This window comes from Onychostoma macrolepis, chromosome 16 (genome assembly GCF_012432095.1).
Source record: "Onychostoma macrolepis isolate SWU-2019 chromosome 16, ASM1243209v1, whole genome shotgun sequence".
Lineage (NCBI taxonomy): Eukaryota > Metazoa > Chordata > Actinopteri > Cypriniformes > Cyprinidae > Onychostoma > Onychostoma macrolepis.
Genome location: NC_081170.1, coordinates 16,108,043 through 16,131,808, shown reverse-complemented (window position 1 = coordinate 16,131,808; position 23,766 = coordinate 16,108,043). Strand labels below are relative to the sequence as shown.

At 38.4% G+C, this 23,766-nt stretch overlaps 2 protein-coding genes across 3 annotated transcripts in view; one reads left to right on the top strand and one right to left on the bottom strand.

Moving 5' to 3' along the window:
- Positions 1-6,487: 6,487 nt before the first annotated feature.
- On the bottom strand, positions 6,488-8,560 carry ino80c (INO80 complex subunit C). 2 transcript variants are annotated; one of them, XM_058747002.1, is made up of 5 exons: positions 8,218-8,560; positions 8,024-8,122; positions 7,828-7,939; positions 7,015-7,082; positions 6,488-6,910 (listed from the first exon to the last, which is right to left on the bottom strand). In XM_058747002.1, exons 1-5 carry the CDS (start codon positions 8,431-8,433, stop codon positions 6,779-6,781), a joined length of 627 nt encoding a protein of 208 aa, XP_058602985.1. In that variant the 5' UTR covers positions 8,434-8,560; the 3' UTR covers positions 6,488-6,778. The 2 variants fall into 2 exon arrangements, with proteins under 2 accessions (XP_058602985.1, XP_058602984.1); XM_058747001.1 differs by having other exon boundaries at positions 8,024-8,134; positions 8,218-8,552.
- Positions 8,561-12,492: 3,932 nt separating this feature from the next.
- Positions 12,493-23,766, top strand: part of galnt1 (UDP-N-acetyl-alpha-D-galactosamine:polypeptide N-acetylgalactosaminyltransferase 1) — a 125,860-nt gene continuing 114,586 nt past the window's right edge. The window contains exon 1 of the mRNA XM_058745891.1: positions 12,493-12,869. The gene's annotated coding sequence lies outside the window, so the exon portion shown is untranslated. The remainder of the gene's footprint in view (positions 12,870-23,766) is intronic.

Here is a 23,766-nt window from a genome sequence, read left to right as displayed (position 1 = left end):
TAAATATGATTCTACCCATTTAATGGTATCTACAGAAAAATTAAATGCATTCAATTTAGATAAGAGAATTCCATGATTAATGGTATCAAAGGCTTTTTTTAATCTAGAAAGAAGGCACCAACAACTCCTCCTCGATCCAACAATAACTTCACTTTTTCTATAAAATAGCAATTTGCTCTATCTGTTGAGTGATTAGTACGGAAACCAAACTGATGTGGATGTAAAGGATAAGCACTGGTATTTAAATGATTTATCAATTTATCAATTACAGCAGCTAATTTCCATTCATTTGGGAAAATCCCATGAGTAAATGAAAGATTTAGTTTTTGTAATCGGGTGAACTAATACTTCTGAAATCTCTTTCAACATACATGTATTCATCCCAATGACATCTTTAGCTCGAGATGGCCTGAGGGATCTAATCACTCTCATCACATCTGACTCAGTGATAAATACAATGTTGAAAGCTGGTTCTGTCTGTTTAACTTGACAAAAAGTGTTCTTATACTCAGGAGTAAAATCCTTAATGATATTCTCTGAATCAACAAAATAATTATTAAGAACATCAGCTACTTCAGCTGGCTTATTCTGAAGTTTTCCTTCAACAATGAGTTGATTTAGGATTTATAGCATTACGCCCGTTTCACGCCCGTTTCACACCGCAAGCGTGAGCGGCGCGTGAGCAGCGCGTATTTTTTTCGGCGCCCATGTTAACAAATGAATGCATTCACACCGGGAGCAGGAGCAGCGCGTGAGCGTCGAGCAGGAGCGTCGCGTGAGCAGCGCTGCAGCGATGGTTTCGGCGCCGAGTCTATTTTTGCTGCGCCGCTCACGCTCAATTAAAGTGACAGCAAACTTTTGATGGACAAAATAAATATTTCACACAAAACGTGCTATAAATGCACAGAATAAGCATGTCTAGTGTGTTTTAAGACGAATTGGAGTATGTCAGGAAAGAAAATGAACAATTAAAAATATGTAGAATATTTACCCATTTTAACTTGTTTTTCATTTTAATTGCCATAAGCAAATTATAACTTAAAGCATTTTATCAAACTCACAACGAACAATTCATCTTGCTCAGGATCTTAAGTTACAATGGAGTATATACAGTAGGCCTACATAATAAATTCATTATTCATTCATTATTGACAGCTTCTATAAGAAATGGAGATATGGGTAAAAGTATATATTATTAAAAATAATAATAATTTTAAAAAAACAGTATAAACAGCACTTTCTATATTTGAGTATGACTGAAACAACACGATAGGAGATGTTTTTGTTGTTGACCATTTACACGCTAATCCCCAAGACTTGCGTGACCCCAACTGACCAACTTCTAAAAACAAATTTATAGTTGTCTTTGTAAAGAACTATGTCGCTTTGGAGCCGCTGCTGTGACGCTGAACAAACGTTTCCAGTGTGAATACTCTGGTGAGTCTGCAGCTGCAGTGACGCTGTAGTTACGCTGACGTGATGCTGCCGCGAAGCTCACGCTTGCGGTGTGAAACGGGCGTCACACTGCAAGCGTGAGCGGCGCGTGAGCAGCGCGTATTTTTTTCGGCGCCCATGTTAACAAATGAGTGCATTCACACCGGCAGCAGCAGCAGCGCGTGAGCGTCAAGCAGGAGCGTCGCGTGAGCAGCGCTGCAGCGATGGTTTCGGCGCCGAGTCTATTTTTGCTGCGCCGCTCACGCTCAATTAAAGTGACAGCACACTTTTGATGGACAAAATAAATATTTCACACAAAACGTGCTAAAAATGCACAGAATACGCATGTCTAGTGTGTTTTAAGGCGAATTGAAGTATGTCAGGAAAGAAAATGAACAATTAAAAATATGTATATTTACCCATTTTAACTTGTTTTTCATTTTTAATTGCCATAAGCAAATTATAACTTAAAGCATTTTATCAAACTCACAACGAACAATTCATCTTGCTCAGGATCTTAAGTTACAATGGAGTATGTACAGTAGGCCTACATAATAAATTAATTATTCATTCATTACTGACAGCTTCTATAAGAAATGGAGATATGGGTAAAAGTATATATTATTAAAAATAATAATAATTTTAAAAACAAACAAACAAACAAAAAACAGTATAAACAGCACTTTCTATATTTGAGTATGACTGAAACAACATGATAGGAGATGTTTTTGTTGTTGACCATTTACACGCTAATCCCCAAGACTTCAAAACTTTCAAGTTTATAACTAACCAACTTCTAAAAACAAATTTATAGTTGTCTTTGTAAAGAAATATGTCGCTTTGGAGCCGCTGCTGTGACGCTGAACAAACGCTTCCAGTGTGAATACTCTGGCGAGTTTGCAGCTGCAGTGACGCTGTAGTTATGCTGACGCGCTGCTCACGCGCCGCTCACGCTTGCGGTGTGAAACCGGCGTAAGGTAAGGTAAGGGTGAAAATAGAAGAGCTGAAAGCAAGGAAGGCAGGCTGAGGATTCTATCTGGACCCAATCTGGTTCTCAATCCCAGCTCCTCACATATTGAAGCTTGGTCAGGACCACTTGGTGTCGCTTTTTGACGCTCAAGGTACCCCTAGCGTCATTTTTTGACTTGTGGATCCTCTGTTGTTTTCAGTTGTATGTTTTAATTTAAAGGGGTCCTATTATGCTCTTCTACAAAGTCTTGATTTTGTTTTGGGGGTGTACTAGAACATGCTCTCATGATTGGTGGTTCGAAAAACGCATTATTTTTAGGATAATTTACATTATTACAATACATTTCTCCCCAGCCTGAGACAAACGGCTCGATTAGTTCCGGGTTTGATGAAGGCCTGTCTTCTGAAAAACGAAATGTGTTGTAATTGGTTAGCTGTCCCAGTGCGTTGTGATTGGCGAACAGCTTAGACGGCGTTTCAGTACTGCCCTGCCCCTTGCCAAAGCAGCAAGTTCCGGATGGCGTCATTATTGCCATATCGATTTGAGCCGGATTCAGAGCCCGAGAATATTGAACAAGAGGATCGCGCAGAACCTTTGCCCGCAGATGTTGCAAGACACACATTAGAGTGGTAACGTTATTTATTTATTTTGAACTCAAAGATCTAAGACTTTTTCTGTGTACACAAAATGCCTATTTCTCTCAAATATCATTCACAAATCTGTCTAAATCTGTGTTAATGAGCACTTCTCCTTTGCCGAGATACTCCATCCACCTCACGGGTGTGGCATATCAAGATACTGATTAGACAGCATGATTATTGCACAGGTGTGCCTTAGGCTGGCCACAATAAAAGGCCACTCTAAAATGTGCAGTTTTATCACACAGCACAATGCCACAGATGTCGCAAGTTTTGAGGGAGCGTGCAGTTGGCATGCTGACTGCAGGAATGTCCACCACAAACTGTCAGAAACCGTCTCAGGGAAGCTCATCTGCATGCTTGCCGTCCTCATCGGGGTCTCGACCTGACTGCAGTTCGTCGTCGTAACCGACTTGAGTGGGCAAATGCTCACATTCGATGGCGTCTGGCACTTTGGAGAGGTGTTCTCTTCACGGATGAATCCCGGTTTTCACTGTACAGAGCAGATGGCAGACAGCGTGTATGGCGTCGTGTGGGTGAGCGGTTTGCTGATGTTAATGTTGTGGATCGAGTGGCCCATGGTGGCGGTGGGATTATGGTATGGGCAGGCGTATGTTATGGACAACGAACACAGGTGCATTTTATTGATGGCATTTTGAATGCACAGAGATACCGTGACGAGATCCTGAGGCCCATTGTTGTGTCATTCATCCACGACCATCACCTCATGTTGCAGCATGATAATGCATGGCCCCATGTTGCAAGGATCTGTACACAATTCCTGGAAGCTGAAAACATCCCAGTTCTCGCATTGCCAGCATACTCACCAGACATGTCACCCATTGAGCATGTTTGGGATGCTCTGGATCGGCGTATACGAGGGAGAAATAGGCCTTTTGTATACATAGAAAAAGTCTTAGATCTTTGAGTTCAGCTCATGAAAAATCGGGGCAAAAACAAAAGTGTTGCGTTTATAATTTTGTTCAGTGTAGTTTGTGCTCTCTGTCCCCCTTAGATATACCCTGAATATCTGAGGTTGACCTTAGCAAAATGACTAGAGGTTCGATCGCCACTGAAAATAATAAGGGGAACAAAGCGCAGTCTAGTTCCCCTATACAATGGAAAATACCGCAAACTAGTGCAGTTTGTAATGACAGAAGAGTAGGGAGAAGCATATAAGAGTTTTATCCAAGTCAAAAAAACAGCTGAAAAGATAGATCCACTCCATTCAGGCTTTTTCAGCGTCTAGAGATATTAAAATTTCCGGTAAATGCTTGTTTGAGTCAGGAGAGTAAATAATATTCAAATTAAAATACAAAAATTATAGACAATTTCAGATGAGTATAGGGCTGTATAGATTTGTTCAAAGACCGAATTGATTTCCAACTCATCCATGGTGACCCTGCCATCATCCCTGCGAATGGATGTTGTAGTATTTGTAGTTGAGTATTGTCTTATTTATTGAGCGAGAATTTTCCCAGATTTGTCCGAATGTTCATATTATTTAGAGTAGAAGCAAAAGTCTTTCTGTCTGTTTGGATGTTATTAGATCAATCTCTGTCTGTAGCTTTGTTCTTTCCTTAAAATTTTCAGGTGTGGGCTTGATGCACATTTCAAGTCTTATTGTTTAATTTGATTAATAAGATCATTTAGTTGCTGGTTTCTATTTCTCCTCTCCCATGATGAAAATGAAATTATTTCCCCCCTAATATAGGATTTTAAAGACTCCCAAAGTGTAGCTTTAGGCTACTAACATCTGAGGTGTCATTGATGGATAAGAAAAAAATCATTTCTATTATTAATAATGTCTACAAAAGATGAATCAGAAAGAATAAAATTATTAAAGCGCCAAGTCTTCCGATGTGGTGATTTGGGAAAAGCTAATTTTAGTACAACTGGGCTATGATCCGAAATTACAATAGATTCATATTTACAGTCAATAACAGAAGTTAAAGGTGGGGTATGTATTTTCTCAACCAGAAATCACTTACCCTACCTTTAATGTTGCTTTATTTACAACCCGAATTCCAGAAATGTTGGGATGTTCTTTAAATTTGAATAAAATTAAAACTAAAAGACTTTCAAATCACATGAGCCAATATTTTATTCACAATAGAACATAGAGAACAACGGAGAAATTTTCCACTTTTATCCACTAAATGAGCTCATTTCAAATTTGATGCCTGCTACAGGTCTAAAAAAAAGTTGGCACGGGGGTTGAAAAAGCAAGAAATTTTGAAAAGATTCAGCTGGGAGAACATTTAGCTACTAATTAAGTTAATTGACATCAGGTCTGTAACATGATTCGCTATAAAAGGGATGTCTTAGAGAGGCAGAGTCTCTCAGAAGTAAAGATGGGCAGAGGCTCTCCAATCTGTGAAAGTGTACGTAAAAAGATTGTGGAATACTTTAAAAACAACGTTCCTCAACGTCAAATTGCAAAGGCTTTGCAAATCTCATCATCTACAGTGCATAACATCATCAAAAGATTCAGAGAAACTGGAGAAATCTCTGTGCATAAGGGACAAGGCCGAAGACCTTTGTTGGATGCCTGTGGTCTTCGGGCTCTCAGACGTCACTGCATCACTCATCGGCATGATTCTGTCATTGACATTACTAAATGGGTCCAGGATTACTTCCAGAAACCACTGTCGGTAAACACAATCCACGTTCAGTTCAAAGGCCAGCGTCTCTGATGGTATGGGGTGCATGTTTTGGAAGGCACTATGAATGCTAACGGGTGTATATAAAGGTTTTAGAGCAACATATGCTCCCTTCCAGACAATATCTACTTCAGGGAAGGCCTTGTGTATTTCAGCAGGACAATGCAAAAACACATACTGCAGCTATTACAACAGCATGGCATCGTAGTAGAAGAGTCCGGATGCTGAATTAGCCTGCAGTCCAGATCTTTCACCTATAGAGAACATTTGGTGCATCATTAAATGAAAAATACGTCAAAGATGACCACAAACTCTTCAGCAGCTGGAAACCTATATCAGGCAAGAATGGGACCAAATTCCAACACCAAAACTCCAGAAACTCATAACCTCGATGCCCAGACGTCTTCAAACTGTTTTGAAAAGAAGAGATGCTACACCATGGTAAACATGCCTCCATCCCAACTATTTTGAGACCTGTAGCAGGCAATTTGAAATGAGCTCATTTTGTGCATAAAATTGTAAAATTTCCTAGTTTAAACATTTATCTATGTTCTATTGTGAATAAAATATTGGCTCATGTGATTTTAAATTCTTTTTGTTTTCATTTTATTATATATTTTTAAAAAAACGTCCCAACATTTCCGGAATTCGCGTTGTAAAAAGTTGAGGCTTTTTTGGTTGGAATGTTTGAGAATTTTATTTAATTTTTTTTAATTGTTTTTTCTTCACTGTAAATGCCTCATGCTGCTGGTAAAAGGCAACTAAATAAAAATATATTAAGCCTGTGACAACAATGTGCTTTTGTATTGTTATTGGTTTAGCAAAGTTACACATACAGGTGATCTCAGATTTCATTTTGCCAAACAAACATCATAAGAATTCAAGTAGTTCATTTAAACACACTGAAAACCTAAATTTAAAAACTCTTAAGTATTTTGTGGTAATCAATCAAATTAAAGGTGGCAACTATTAACATACACCAGAAACAGAATGTGATCCAAGTATGTTAGTCCTTCATATCCATTGGTCAGTCAGCATTTAAAAGTGCATTTAGGAAAGATTTATATTCTCTCTCATGGCACAATGCAGGTGGCTTTACGGAGAGCCAGGTATCCAGTCACCACATCTGTGGGCAACTGACGGATGTAGGAAAACTCTTCTGTCGATGCAAAGCGGAGTTTAGTCTGAGGGTCAGTGTAGTTTGCCTGGGACAAAAAGACATAATCATTAAGCATAGTTAGATAACACTACTCATAAAATAGCGACTGCTTCCAAATTATTAACAGACAACATTCTCCAACAGACTCACCGGCAGACCTGATATGTCTGAGTACTTTTTAGCAGGTTTCATAGAAGGAAGCACATCTATGCTGCAGTCTGACAGACAAAAACAAAAGTCTTTTAAATGTTGTCAAATTAAATCAACACATACAACAACATTTAAATGTATAAGTGCATTGGTTCACAGACATGATTTGACAATTTGATTAGATGTCTTTTTTTTAACAATATCTTTATCGTTATATATCGTCATTGGTGTGTGAACAGGCCTTTTATTGTGTTATTTTACTATATATTATGTTATCTACTCAATATGGTATTATCTTACTTAAAATATGATTAATATGGTGGTTTTCATTGGATTGTACCAGTGAACTTAAGTAACTATGAACTTTGGGTGATTTGCAGAACATGACAGATACAAGTTAACAGGTTTGATGAATGTCCCATGTGACCACCGCCAACCCATGGGAAGCGGCGGAATAAACTATTTTGAAAAATGGCAGATCTGGCCAAATTCCACAATTAAAAAAGGGCCAGGTGGGCTAGTAATTAATTGTGGCAAACCAGACAGGCATAACCAATAAAAAAACGGAACTACCAATTTTGGTTAGAAAGATAGGAATAAATTGGATGCCATGACGGACAGAGACTTTAGATGCGGTTACCGTTATCTCGGCTTTGTTACTTCATTTAATAAAGTTTTATTTTGACATCTGGAACTCTGCTTCTCAAGCTTCTTTGACTACATTGAAGAAATCCATCATTGACTCCGCAACACAACACTTTCAGTCTGATTTATAAGTGTATTATTTTTTTTACTTTTGTAAGTCGGACTCACAGTTAGGATCAGTGATTTTCCAGGGCAGTGTTTTCTCCGCTGCTAAAATCTGCTTCAGATTTTTCCACGTCCGATTTTTCTTCCCTGCTGCTGCTCCACCAATACCTGAGTGCTAGTGAAGGAGGAAGAACTTATGAATGTATTGAACTGGAACAGAGAACATTTTAGACTTTATTCTAATCTAGACCAATCTTACCACAAAGTTGGGGTTTTTAAAAGGAAGACATTTGGTAGAAGTCTCTACATCAACAGCCCCCACTGGTTTTCCTTCAAAAGTTGACTCCACTGGAGCAACCTGTGACAAATGCTGCACCATCAACGAGAAACACAATGAAGCAAAAAACGTGAACGGCAGACCTGTCATGTATAGGGCTAGAGTTAATTCTTTACCTGAGCCTGAGTAGTTGAAGGCGCAGGCTGTGTCTTCTTCTTTTTGCTGCTGTTGTTATTTGGCTGCGGGGTTGTGTGGGTCGCGGGACTGACGGCTCGTTTCTTGCTCCGGGCCTGAGCAACTAACGCCGCCGCTGTCTGAGATTTACCCGCCAAGAGCGTCGCTGGATTTAAATCCCTTGCTTTTGATACTCCCGGTTCAGAAGAGGCAGACATTTGTCTTCATTGACTTTTGTTAACAATCATAACCTGAAATGTTAGAAACACGTTAGCCTGCAGCTCTTCACAACATCCCGTTCACCCGGAAGTAATGAGAAAGAGCCAGACGTTTGTATTCCGTTGCTACACTCGATTTCGCCCGATGGTTCCGCTGGTTGGACTATAATTATTGTAGCACAAATATAAAACAAAATGAAAGATTATTGTCGTTATATTTACATTTTATTGTCAGTATATTTACACTAAAATGAATAATCTTTCAGCTTGTTTTATATGTTTTCTACTTTTTAGTTAGATAGCCTATGACCAAGACTTCTGGATATCTGAACTGAAAACAACAATATGAATGTTCCACATAGAGTGACTGAGCATCTCTATAATATATTTGAAGTTTAATTTGAAATGGGGCCAACACATTGCCTATTCCCTTTCACAGCAGTTAGCACTGAAGTTAAGTTTGATTTATGCTCTTTGACAGACCCATTATAGAATACAAGGGGGTAATGGCATTTATATTTCAATCACATGTGTTGCTGGGGGAAATAAATGACTAATTAACTTTGTTAAAAACAGATGTCAGGTAATTATTTCTCCTCTCTCTGTAGAGTTTGATTCAACATCCACCACAGTGGCATTGTCCTTCATGTCTCAATTCTTGTCTGCCTTTCACTGAGAGAGAAATGTAAAGAAATTTTACACAGCATCAAAATCAGTTATTTCCATTTTAACTATTATCAGTGTAGTTGTTAATTTGTGATTTTAACTGATGTACAGACCAAACCACAATAAGACTTAATATGAAAACATTTATATTTCTTCTCGTTAAGGATGTCTAACTTGAGTTTATTTTTATAGCAATCCGGTATATAGAGTTATGGATATATTCGAAATATTACTTTCTTCATATTTTGCCTAGTTTACATCATATCCACAGAGAGGAGGCTTCAAAGAGGTGAGTGTTAGTGTTCTTCATTTCATTCTCTCTGTTCTTGTCCTTTCTTTGAATGCCATTACTTGTCATTTCACCTTTTCTGCCATCTCAAATGTCAACTTCAGAGTTCACTTCGTTCTCTTTCATATGGACCCCTCTGAATGTTTTGAAGTGAAATATTGTTGGAGACATAAAGAGAAAAATGTGAGAGAGAAATCACCCCATGCAGAGCTACATGCTCAGTAGAACATTATGTTGTCCTTGAGTTTATTCAGTGCTTCCAGTACTTTTATCATTCAAACTTCTATTCAAAAAGCAGCTATGTCTTCTTTATTCTGCCTGGATTCCGTAAAGATTTAATGACAAAAAGTGATCCTGCTGTTCTAAAAGCAAAGGTGTTGTTGTAGCATTTCGTGATTTTGTAAATATTACCTTGTAGAGTCATATTAGGTTATTTGACCAGAATATCAACAAGTTGCCTGGTAGGTTAATAATAATATTCACAAACACACAGTGTTTAGGTCTGCGATGCAGGATGTTCAGTAAAAATGGCTGATAATTGCTGTGACATTTGATATGCTTTGAATCATGAAGCATTTCTATAAAACTAACATATTCAAACACAAATGGCCCAACATCAAGTCATTCCTTCTCTTTTCTACAGCAATTCTCTGCCTTTTTCAGCCAATATTCAAAGACTCGCTCATATAGGCTAAGATATTTCCTCTGGCACTTCTGCTGTTTTACAGTGAATAAAACTTTCCCACAGTTTATCCTGGTATCCTGTTGACATTGCTCGATAATTATCACTATTATCCCCCACGCTATTCTCACTCCTCTTCCTTGAAGAAAACAACTGAGATGTTGCAGGCGGCCACTGATAAGAAGGGACAGAGCTCCTCTTTCCTGCTATAGTGCTGGATCTGCATCCTCTCTTGGAAGTTGACCTGAATACATCTGTTTGATTCATCTCAATTTAGTCCTGCTGTAGTGTTTTGGCTGTACTATGGCTGAGTTACTATTTTTATAAAAGGTTGAGAGAGGAATGGGGCAAAGCACGCACTGAACACACTTGACGTCTCATTTATATTTCATCAAGACAATGCTGCTACAAGTGGCTGCATGCAATACATAAATAAACTATAGATGGAGATTCTGTGTTGAGGTTCAGTTGCAAACAACCATGCATATTTTATGAGTCAAACTTAAAATGCAATAAATGAAAGATTGGGCTTTTTCCTGGGTCATTGTTTAGAAAGTCACTCTATCTAAACAAACCTCAAATACACAACTGAATACTGAGAGATGTCAGCTCTCTCTCTGTGTGTGTGTGTGTACTTGTTTATGCTACATTGTGGAGACCAAATATCCCCACAAGGATAGTAAAACCTGAAATTTTTGACATTGTGGGGTCCCTGCAGTCCCCACGAGGGAAAGAAAATGATTAAAAATAGTAAATGATGTTTATCTGAAAGTTTAACAATGTAAGCAGGTTTTCTGTAAGGGGCAGGTTTAGGGTTAGGGGATAGAAAATATCGTTTGGTCAGTAATAAAAGTAATAGAAGTCTATTGAAAGTCTACACAATTCACAGAAACAAACATGTGTGTGTGTGTGTGTGTTTGTGCTACTGTTAGTCTCTGAAACAAATGCACAAAAATCAGAAAAAATGAAGAAAGAAAGAAGAAAAAAGGAGACAAAATATATAGTGTCAGGCAAGTTTTGACAAATAATATCATAGTGTATACTCTTTTAATAGCGCTAGATATGGCACTGTTATTTTCCACAAAGATATATTATTGCATTACTAAGGCATAAGCAAATTCAAACAAGCACACTTAAGGAATATATTCCTTTTCATTTATATTTGTTTAAGTTTTTGCATATTAATATTGCCCTTCTTTCTAATCTTTTTTTTTTTTTTTTTTTACTGAAACAAGCTAAATTCTGAAGCGACTTTAAGTTAAAAAAAATAAAATAATATAGTAAACATAAAATAGAGTGAAGAACCTGAATTTTATTCTAGAAAAACATTAACACTAAGAATTATGATGAATCAAATAATTCTCTGGAAGGTTTTTACAGCTGCCAAGCACATAGGGCAAAGGTCATGTTGCTGTTGCCATTTTGTATTTTTCTCAAACCAGGAAGTGAGAGTGTGTTTTTTTCAAAGAACAGAAATAATCTCACTACAGGATGTCAACATTATGGAGCAGTTTATATCTAAGAAGTGCAAAAACAAAGTGGTAGAGGTAGGATGATGGGTGACATTATGTAAAGTTATGTAAGCAATAAAAAGTAAATATCCCTTTAACAAAAGGGTAAACACATTGACCAAACTTTCCCAATAGCAGACCCACATCACAACATGAAACTGGCCTCACCTGTAATAATTACCAGTGGTCTCAAATGATGTCAAAAACACACTAAAAACACAGGTCTACTCTGATAGGGTATGGACAGGTAGACAATAATACTACATTCAATACAAAAATGAAAATGCAATGGTCAAATAAAAATATTTACATAGTTAAAATGCTTGTTATTGATGTCAAAGGCTGTGCATATAATCAATACTATTTTAGTGCAAATTCACCTATCACTTGATAATATACCTAATACAGTATTCAGACCAGTGTTTGACTGATGTATTATCACACCTCTGGTGTTCATGCAAAACATCAAACAACACTGTCAACGATGTTTATGAAAAACAAAAGTGTTGAGTTTCCTCATCAGCCTAGGTCATTTAGTAATTTAGCATTTTGTTGAGCCAGTTCATAAATCAGAATTGTATCATGAATATATCATGAACAAAGCTGGATAACCATCATGTATTTACTATAAAAACTGAAGGAAAAAAACCCTGTAAGAACAACAGCATCTGGGAGGTGTGCTTTGGTTGGGTTAGCAAAGGAGTAAAGATATACATAACTCTCACTTTCAGAAGAGAAACTCTGCAGCTTTTATCTTCACAGTGTATTATTTATTTAGTCAGTTAGATGGTTGATAATAATATTTCCACTGTCCACCCACGGCTCTCCCACATTTGAGCAACAGAAGCCATTAATGCCAGTGCATTTTCAGTTTTCTTCCGGGTTGACAGAGTGGGCGGGTCTCTTCAGATGCTCCGTCTCCGTTAGACCGAGTAGCGGCGCTCACTCAGTGCTTTCAGCCGGAGCGCTGCGCTCATCCCGCGGACGGACTGTCCTCGATCTTCGGCCAATTTACCCCATAATTACCAGCGAACAGGCCGCCCCGCGCCCACTAAACTAACGGGTTAACATTCCCCTCGGAGCGAGACAGCGGAATTTGAGAAAAGCGCTGTATTTCAGGCCAGCTCTCCTCTCGATCATGTTTGGGATTAATTTCTGAGGTAACGTTTCTACGATCTGAAGATCACATTTTTTTTCCAGCGCGTGGAGCCTCAGATCTGCACTGGGACGAAACGAACGGACTCCGCGGTCTCTCCTGTCGTCCAGTGCGCTGTCGAAACGAGAGAAGGTAAAATCATTTAAATCCTACAGCTAACATCTAACCCGCATAATTATCATCGACTCCCGGTTTCTTGGGCTCTTCTGTAGCAGACTGCTTTTCTGGTGTCAGTGTTAAGCAGAAAGACAGACAAGAGGTTAAACAGGAGCAGTGTTTCAATACGGGAATTCGACTTTTTTTTTTTTTATTCAAGCGACCATAAAATTTCTTGTAAAAAATCGCACCTGGACACAGTGAAGGCATGTATGCCAAGCCATTATAACAAATTTACCCTTTTAAAGCTAACTAGTAGCCTATGTATGATTGTATTACTACTTATTCTGTAATTTACTAAGTAATCAAATATTAACGTACAATGAGCAATAAATTAGCCTATTAATTTCTGTATACAACTATGCATTGTTAGTTCATGTTAGCGTAAGTCCATTCAGTAATATTGAGTTGTACAACTTTTGTATAACTAATGTTAACTAATGCAGTTGGTTATTCAGTTTCTTGTTCATTCTAGTAGTTACTACTATCTACTCCATCCTAGTATAGATTAATGAGACGTTATTAGTATCTATCCCAGGTGTTACTAGTAACATTCCTTATCTCACTACTTGCAGTTGTTGTTTTTTACTGTACGAATGTGATTATTAGTCAAAATGGCTGCTTTATACGTACAATAAAACCACTAGTTAAAAAATCTTACAGTAGTTGGAGTATATATTACTGTCTAATAAACAGGTACTAATATTCAGTTGTCATTAAGGAAAATGGAACAGATATTAGTAACCCTTAAAATAGTCACTAGTAGCTAAGACATTATTACTAAACATTTAGATTTTTGAATTCATTCTAGTCAGAAATAAATAGCTTACATCTGAATGACAAATTCCCATAGAATTCAGAGGCGATGTTTTGTTCCAATTTTTTACCGGAAACATTGGAATAGTTACTCTTTCATTTTGAGATAGTGACTAGTAACAACGGAATAAGTACTGATAATTAATTAATATGTACTACACTGTAAAAAGTGAAAGTTGACTTAACTTAAAAAAATTGAGGAAACCCGTTGCCTTAAAATGATTAAGTACATAATAAAAAAAAAAAAAAAAAAAAAAAGTTAAGTGAACTTGACAATTCAATTAACTTATTTTTTTAAATTATCATTTGCTTAAAAATTTTAAGGCAACGGGTTTCCTCAATTTTTTTAAGTTAAGTCAACTTATCACTTTTTACAGTGTAGTAGTGACTTATTCATACTAGCCACTGTTGGATTAATTGGCTTAAGTTGCCATAAGTACTTCGCTGTTCAAATTGACGTTGCTGTTCAGACATTTGCTCTTTTGAGGGCTGCTCCAGTGTGTAGGAAGAGTCAGAGAAGTAGGCTGACTTTAAAAAGAAGCAATCATGGAGCTGATCCTCAGTGAGTTGCTTCTATTCTTCTGCTGTTGATTTCAGTATTGGGAAACTTTGACCCCCAGATACCTTGTTTGTGTGTTTGAATTATATAATTCTGCTATGCTTATTACTGAATAGCACTTGTCTGGTAAAAGAGCTGTTTTATGGTTCAGTGGCTCTGAGGAGCCCATTGATGACATGACAGGCGAAATTGAGCATGCTTTTGTCGAACGCCCCAAGTTGTCATCATCACGTATTGTGTTGCATGCTGCTGAAGCACTACTAAATAAGTTGTCAGTCATGCTTACAGCCAATGACGCCCCTCAAACTGCTGGCACATCGGGCAGCGTCCACTCCTTTAAATTTGATTACATTTGGAGCTCTGTGGTGGGGCCGACTTTATAGATCCAGCGGATGATTGATCATCAAGACAGACGGTGCACTTATGTCTCAGTAATCACTGGAAGGACCATTAGAAGATGAGAGCGTGGAGACGGCAGGCGGCGGGCCTCTAGAGTCAAAAATGAAGCTGTACAAGCAGAGGGTGCAGGAGCGGATCTGTCATGTTTTCTCACAGAGGAGAGAACGAGCTATCCATTATTTATCTGCTGCTGCTTTCACTGGCCTTCCTCTCGGCTCTAAACAGCACACAGGCTATGTGGATTTTGGACAGACCCCCGGCTACATGTGTGCTTTAGTTGGGGGGAATTGATAGTCCCATTGTTTGAGGTGGTAAAGCGTAGCCTGAGGGCATCAAATGGTAGCTGAGCTTGGAGAATACCTTAAACCAAAAAGGGTAAAGGAAAAGCATCGCTTTGAGACTGCAATATATCTCTCGTCTGTGCAGTATTGTTTTGATTTTTTTTGGTAAATAATTCATAGCATCAACACAAGATTTTGTGGGTCAGGCAGATTTTTATTTTAATAATTTTTTTAATTTAATTTTACAGTTACTGTGTGTAACTCCAAAAGCTCAACTGACAGTAACATTACAAAACAATATTATAGTATTATATAAAAAAGTAGAATAAAGTAGCAGAATAACATGGAAAAGAAAAAAGAGATGATAAATTTAAAATGGATGTAGATTAATATAAACTATGGTAAAATATGGTGGGAAAAGAGAAAAAAAGAAAATGCAAAAAAGTAATAAAGAACCATTTAAATGAAAAAATCCAAAAAACAGTTAAAATAATAACACTAGCTTTCACTAATAGGGTGATATTTTCATGCAGTTGAAAAAAAAATTATTACATATGATAATAATGAACAATCTTAATGGAAAAACAGTTATGATGATAATAATGAAGGCATTTTCTAATAGGAAAAAGAAAATTCATTCAGTTGTGATGAACAGACATTATATTTTGCTAAACTGTGATAGGCAGTGTTTTGATGCTGCAGTCTTTTTTTCTTATATACAGACATATTGGTAGATTTAATTAATTAGTAGATTTAACCAATGATTGATGCTTAAAGTTGGCATGATATAAAATTCACACTATGTAATAAATGCATGTTAAAGATCATATTGTGAATGGTTCATCCATGTATATTTCATTTTTCTTTTTAATTGATCTCATAATCATAATGTCATAACTTGATCTTCCAGTAAAAATGACTGACTCTGTGGTGATGTATACCAGACATCTCCAATCATTTTGTCTGCTTAAACTCCGCCCCTCTAAAATCACCCACATATCAAAATCCAATCATCAACCACTAAATAGAACCAGACTCCCACCCCACACTTTTTTCCTTTTTGGCTAATCTCACTCAGATTTGCGTCACAGTATGGAAAAAAATATCTGCTGCTGCTTCCGTTTCATCATGATTAACTTGAAAATCCAAAAAGTCATTAATAACATAATGTTCTTGGCAATAGAAAAAGATAAGGTTAGGCACATGTGGAAGTATAGCTCAGTGCTGAGAAATCTTGGAGAGGAGAGGCTGCTGGGTCCTACATTTATAGGAAATGAATCATATTCCACGGGACCGGGCTGTGCAACACAGCATGCTGTTTCCCCTCTCTGCAAGACTTCAGCAGAACTGCAGATGTGCGTCCTTAATGCGTACAGTACTTGGCATGTGCATGCGCACGCTCGATTGCGCGAGTGAGGCGCATGTTGTTGAACTGACAGTGGGAGCGGCTCTGTGTTTGACATGCTACTGTGCGCTTGCCTTTAGCTTCGTTCTTGATGTGTGAGTTTATGCTGGTGTGCATTTGTCGATGTTTGTGTTGGGGAAGGGCAGGGGGGGGGTGTTTAGTGTGTTCCTCCAAGAGGCTTGGGAACAATAGTCCCATTCTGTAACTCTCCCTAGCTGCTGCCCGGGCCTGGCCGTGCGCTTGCCAGAACAGACAGACAGATGGAAGGGATCGTGTTCCTGCCGGCACCTGGCATCACAGAGCACAGGAATGCCATTGTTCCTCAGTAACCCAGCGTCCGACTCGCTTTCCTGGACAGGCAATGTCAAAGCGAGGGTGGAACTGAATTATAAGTCGCATGACGCAATGAATTACAGTTAAAGTGCCATCGACCGTCATTGGCAACGTCTGACATGAGAGCATGGCAGAGCGAAAGCTTATGAAGGAAAGCCTAGGACTGCTGTCCAGGGTCATCGGTAATGGATTCGATTAAGACCCTCCTTTAGCACTTGTGAAGCGCTCTGATATTGACATTTGGGTTAATGGGGATCTCCAGAGGGCCGGTTGATGGCGGCTGCTAGACGAGGCGGGACCTTTAAGGCCGTGTTTTAATACATAGGCCTTAAATAGAAATGACCGCAAACAAATAATGTTTCATTACCTTTCCTGCTGGTTCCTCGCAGTCAGAATCCACCGTTTGCTCAAGCTTCATATCTAACCTCAATCTGTTTGTTTGGTTTGAAGTTTGCCCAGCTGATCTCTTCAAGATTGCAGATCTGATTTATTAGAAATAGTGTTACTGTTGTAGATGGTTTAAATGTTTATCCTAAAATATGGTTTGCTCATTGTGACCATTCTTGTATGCAGTAGACACCTGTATTCCATAAACTGACATCCATGAATGCATAGTTGAAACTCTTTGAGTTACAGCTGAAGTGATTTATATGGAAAAAAAAAACAGAAACAGAATTACATTCTTTACAACCCGGATTTAAACCATTAATGGATAATTAATTGGAGGAGAATGGGCGCACCGTCTGCAGAGCCCATAAAGTTGTGTTCGATTTGAGCAGATCAATCAGCATCTGACTTGAAGCAGTATAGCTAGGGTGACCATACGGGTCATTTTTATGGGACGCACCTTGCCAGGATTTCTATATCGCATAAAATATCCATGTTTTGGCTGTTTGCACTGTGCAGGTCGATCGTTGTGTGACATTCATGAGAGCATAGAGCAGATGGCTCCTTTATGCCTTTGAATCACTCTCGCACCTGCTTTGGTGTATTTTGATTGGTGCGCAGCGACGCTTTAAGTCAAACGAACTAACAAACGTGTGGATATTTGCATCGCTTTGATCGTTCTCTGTAGATCTCACCTTCTCACGCGCAGCACCACGTTTGGTCGATAATGTACAATACCTGCATGTTATTGGTCAAACTACTTTGGATGTTTTAGGCAATATTAAAATCCTGGCCAGGACGTGTCCTGTATAAACGGCACATATGGCCAGCCTAAGTATAGCCTATCAAAGTAGGCTGCCGCAAGAGCGATTAGCGAGCAGACGTGGGTTACGGTCATAGCAGTCTCTCCAGCGCGGCTGGCTGCACAATGATGACAGCTAATTCACGATTTGCCAGACACACTCACTGTATTACACTGTATTAATACAATAGCGTATTGTGTCATGTTTATCAAAATAAAACCGATAAAAAAGTGAATTACACACAAAATGAAAGTGAAATCGGAAAAAGTAGTGCGAAAGCCATTGCATGCTTTCGCGACCGTCAGCAACTGCGTTACACCGCCGCCACTCAATGTGATTTGTGCCCCCCCTAGAAACTTAAAAGCCCCCCCGACTGAGGTGCCCTGGCACCGGCCCTGAGTTTAGCGAACGAGTCAATGCCCGAGAATTAAAGCGAAAGTGTTGAAAACTAATAAGTAAATTAAGGTGGCACAGAAGGCTGTTTTAACGTTACGTGGTCTTACCCAAGCATTCCAATATGCGAATGCTTTCATAACAACACGACCCCATTAAAATGAAGAAAGTTATCAACATTACTGATATTCAAAATGGTGAGCAAGCACTGCTTTGTTTACATTTTGAATATATCTGCATTTATCTCATATATCTTTGGTTTGGTCTCTCCTTTTGAATGACGAATATTTACTATTGATTGCTGCTGATATAGGCAGTTAGGTTAATTCCTGTCATGCAGGCGCAGAATGCACGTTAGTTTGCAGACGGCTGTAGTCTGTGCGGTGTGTTCAAGTGCAGCTTTTTGGTCCAGACACTGCCGACGCGATGCAACAACACCGGCTTTCATCACCACTAGTTCTTTGAAGTCAGCTTGGTGTGTCCCAGCCATTAGAGTGTACATATACTGTAGTTTTAAGAACAGATTTAGGATTTAGAATACCCCTGCCCCCAAAGCCACGCCATTGGTTGAGGCAGTGTTGCTATTTTGGACTGGTCTGAATACTCAAATAGAACAATGTTTAGCACCACACAATCACAATATTTACGTTTTTTGAGGAAATCAATCTATAAATGGCTTTAACAGAAATTAAATCGAAAACTTTAACTTGCAGGTAATGTTTATATTATTTCAATGAATGAACATGTTTTTATGGTCGTAGTTTTAGTAAACAGTAATAACCCTGCATGTTCACCTTTAGTAACTTAAACTGTTTCACTTGAAATGGTGTGAGGAACTGAAACATCAGGGGATATAGAAAGAAAGCTGGCCAGACAGAGACAGGGAACTGTTCTGTGAGCGTTGGAGCAGTAGACAGATGAGATCAGCAGAATATTCCTCCGAAAAACCAAAGTTACTTTTGAAAAACAAAAGTGAAAATATGGAAACGGCACCTGAATATTGGTAAGTTTTGAGTTTAGTAAGTAGCATGTTCTGTATGTGTCTAGTATGCAAGGGATGTGTGGAGCATGATGATATTTGGTCTCAGTAGTCACTAAGATGGTGTATTTACCAGCGTTCTTTAAGGTATCTTCTTTGAAAGTGAAAGTGATGTGACATGTGGCCAAGTATGGTTACCCATGCTCGGAATTTAAGTGAACACACACACACACACCGTGAACACAGTTGGGGGTTCGGTGCCTTGCTCAGGACACCTCAGTCGTGGCATTGAAGGTGGAAGAGAGCACTGTACGTTCACTCCTCCAACCTACAATTCCTGCCGGACCTGAGACTCGAACTCGCAACCTTTGGGTTATAAGTTCGACTCTCTCATTAGGCCATGACTGCCCTTTGCTGTTCTAGAAAGGAAAAGAAGTCATACAGATGTGGAATAACATAAGGGTGAATAAATGATAACAGAATTTTTACTTTTGGGTGCGCTATCCCTTGAAGTTCCAGCCATGTGTTTGTCTAACAGAGGCAGCTGGGCTGTAATTAGATTTGCTCCAGACTCTTACTGCTGTGGAGATGCAGATCTCCAGCTCATGGTCCACCGGCTAACAAATTCACCATAATGATGATCTCTAAGATTTTTCATTTGATTAGGGGAAATGTCTGTAGGAAATGTTGACAGGCTTTTTTGAGCCAATGTTGCACTGTTCAACGCTGATCTGAAATGAAATTAAAGCTCATTAGGACTGATTTGATCTGTGGCCCATCGGACGACATCGCATGTTCTTCACGTTACATTGTCTAACAGATAGCGTGACATCATCTTCAAGCTGCCATTTTGAATCCCCACATCTTGAAACTGCATTTGGAGCATATTTGGCATCGTTGACATTAACAAGATTATTTCTTCTCATAGTGGGCTGGAGGATGATTAATCACAGGAGATCCCCTTCTCCATGCATTGGGATCCTACTTTGATTTTCTTTCATCTTCGCTCCTCATGTCTCCCTTGCTATCGTTCTCTCTCTTTCTCTTTCCCTCCTCCTCGGTTTCGTTCAGTCTATCTTTCTCTGAGATATCTTTCTCTCGCCTTAGTCATATTTAGCAATGAATCATTTTGCCTTCGAGCGTATAAGGACCTAAATGCAATATCATAATTTTCTGATCTGTGTCAGTTGAGAGACAGTGATCTAAATTGATGTTCTGTGATGACCAAAATATTATAGGCAAGTATTGTGGTAGTAAAACTCATTTGACCCTCCTTTAGTAGCAAAGCGAAATATATATCTGGAAATGGTTCAATAGAGCATTTGGCAGAACATCGGGATTAGACTGGAGTAATGAGTTAGTTGTCCACTTGTTTCCGTCTCCTAATGAAGTCAGAGACATTAAACTATATTAAATGGCGGATGGCATAATGGCTCAGGATGTAAAGTGACTGGCTTTAGATCGGATAACAGAGGCATAAAGGAAACAGGCAGATTACATCGTGATAAAGAGACATGCGCTGAACAGAACTATTGAAACTGGGATGTTGGTCGAGTTACAGACGCGTGTACTGAGGAGAACAGAAACTGGAATGGAGGTTGGGTTACACCGTTGAAGAGAGAGCTGCGTTGTGTGAATGTGAGTGGAGGTAAAGAGGGGATGTGACATTGAGACGGGGGCGATTCTAGGATTTCAGTTTTACAGGGGCTCAACTACTCGCTTCAGCTGATGTGAAAAAGTCTGAGAGGTTGCGATTTTGAATCTAACTTGACATTTAAAAAAAAGATTAATCTAAAAATGCAGTAAAAATTTTAGAGATGCACAATATATATTGCTATCATTATCATTTTTTTTATATATTGGTATCGCACCATATTGAATATACATCATGGTTGTTCAAAAGTCACGTATGCTTACCAAGGATGCATTGATTAGGTTATTTGTTGCAAAAATAAAGTAAAACAATAATATTGTGACATATTATTGCCACTGTTTTTCATTTTAATATGTTAAAAAAAATGATCCTTCAAAACTCTGATTTGGTGCTCAGGAAATATTTCTTATTAATACTGATGTTAAAAACAGTTCTATTTTTTGTGTAAACTGTGATGCATGTTTTCAAGATTTTGGTCTTTATTGTCACTTTTGATTAATTGAATAATTTCCTCGCTGAATTAATTTCTTAAAGAAAAAAACATAATGACCCTAAAAATAAATAAAATTGCATGTCGATGTGTATTATTATTAACTGTAGCATCATTTGTGGCATTTTGTTTTGTGAACACAGAGCGCTTATATCACTGTATTTGGCCTATGACCCGGTCCACCACTGAGGGAAGGATAGTTTTATGTTAATTTCTGTCAGGACCACTATCGTCAAAGATGATTGACAGTTAGCATACAGTTTGGATTGGCGGTATGGTTCTGTTCTGGGCAAGAACTCCCTGCGCATGCATGCAGCCTAGCATGGATGAGAGCAGGGAGAGCAGCGATAACCCCCCAGGGTAAACAGAACAGAACCAACATAAAATGTATTGCAGATATCGTTAAAGTTCAGTAATTTTATGTACACATTTTAGAATTAGTCTGATTCAATGGTGAATCAGAAGGCTGAATCCTGACTGACAGAGGAGGAGTTGGGGATGGAGGAGGGTAATTAGCTATTGAGCAATGCGAAAACTGCTTATAATACTGAAGGACCTTATATATGGATGCCTAGATAGGTGTTGTATTCCTATAGGTCGATGGGGATCAGCTGAGAGTCAGACCTGCCAGAACTAACGCTACGCTTGATAACTTTAAAGTTTCACAGTTTTTATGGTGCTGCATGTTGCAGTACTGAAGGGTTAGACAGTGAGATGACTGGTGACCTCATTCTGTGCCTTATGACATCATTGAAATGTCTTCTGATGTACAGATTTGGAGACAGAACTGCAAGTGTGCGTGCATGTGCTGGATGCCCTGCTGTTAGCGTGTGTGTTTGACAGTGCTTGTGGCCTTCTCCGAGCACAGATAGTGTTTTATGGAAATAGGTCATCCTTAGCCAAAAGGGATCAGAGACAGACTTGTCTAAAGGAACAGGGCTGAGTTAAACCTGTTAACGCCAATGCAAAACAGTACCACTAATGGACAGGCCGGCTCAAGTTTGTTACACTCCAGTATTTGGGAAAAGTCTTTTCAGGGCTAATTGAATCTCTCCCATTAGTGGTGCAGAGGTCTTGTCGTGATTAGCCATAGCTTTTATGTTAGCAAACTGTTTCTCCTTTTGCAATAGTTGGGAGGTCACAACAGGGTTATTATTGTTAACTAAAACTAAAGCCATAAAAACATTTTTGCTACTTGAAATAAAATGAGCATTAACTGAGAGAACTGAAATATTAAAAAACCTAGGTAATACCTCTCCTTTCTATTTAGTTTAGCTGGATGTACCCTGAAATAAAAAAAACTGAAATAGAAATTAATAAAATTATATAGACGTTAAAAAAGAACTAATAAAATTACAAAAAAACTACAAAATTACATAAACTTTAACTAAAATTAAAATGAAAACTTAAAATGGAAAAACTAATTAAAAATATTTAATATTAAATACTCTAATAGCATCTCAGTGATTCTAACAGGGAAGGGAAGACTCTTTACTTTTTGTTAATCGTTAACTTAATGCATGACAACATGAAAATGATCTTATCTAAATCAGCAAATAGTCAGTGTTAATCGCTAAACTATCAAATACGCATCGGAACAAGAGCCCAGTGCAGCAATTTGTTTTTCTACACCAAAAACAAAAATGATGTGTGAAATTTAAACAAATGCATAAACAAATAATAAATAATAATAATAATTTTTTTATCTTACTGTATCTCCCCATATAACTCATGTACATTTAATGTCTGTAAATAGCATCTCACACAGAATATGGCAAATATTTTCATATTCTCATTCGCTCTAACTCCGTTTACTTGTAAACTGCTACCGTAGTCAGATTATCTGCGAAATGTTATTTAGGTTTGCTTTAGGGGATAGAACAGCTTGCTTGCTCAGGCTCAGCCACTGTTGTCCTAACTGTCTCCACAGACCTCATTCTGCAATGCTAAGTCCTCGTTTTCAGCGTATTGAGCTTGTATCGCTTCTCAGTCGATGGGAAATCAAGCCTAACAGTGTTCATGTTTATGTAGCTGGTCTCCAGAGTTTATGAAACAGGCAGTTTGCACCTAATTTACAGCTACCATAGCATGATGCTTAGCAGAGCAATGCAGTGACTTGGAAAGAAGGATGTATGTGTGTGAAGATCCCTGAAGACTTTAGATTGAAAAATGATGCAATATGAAGATTTTGTTGTGTATGTTCTGCTTAGGGCTGCGCAGTTAATTGTAAAAATTGAATTAATAGTGAAGTGTCCATTACAGCATTCTGCCATTATGACAGAGGCTTTTCATTTATTCATTTTTAAAATTTTTTAAACAACTATTCCAAAGGGGTGGGGCAGAAACAGTAACATTTGTTTGCCGATGCACAATA

Excerpts from the sequence above, each read along its gene's own strand:
- ino80c (XM_058747001.1), bottom strand. The coding sequence starts at position 8,433 with ATGTCTGCCTCTTCTGAACCGGGAGTATCAAAAGCAAGGGATTTAAAT. Across the intron at positions 8,135-8,217 it reads CTTCAACTACTCAGGCTCAG|CATTTGTCACAGGTTGCTCC; the intron begins GTAAAGAATTAA and ends TTGATGGTGCAG. Across the intron at positions 7,940-8,023 it reads TTAAAAACCCCAACTTTGTG|CACTCAGGTATTGGTGGAGC; the intron begins GTAAGATTGGTC and ends CTCCTTCACTAG.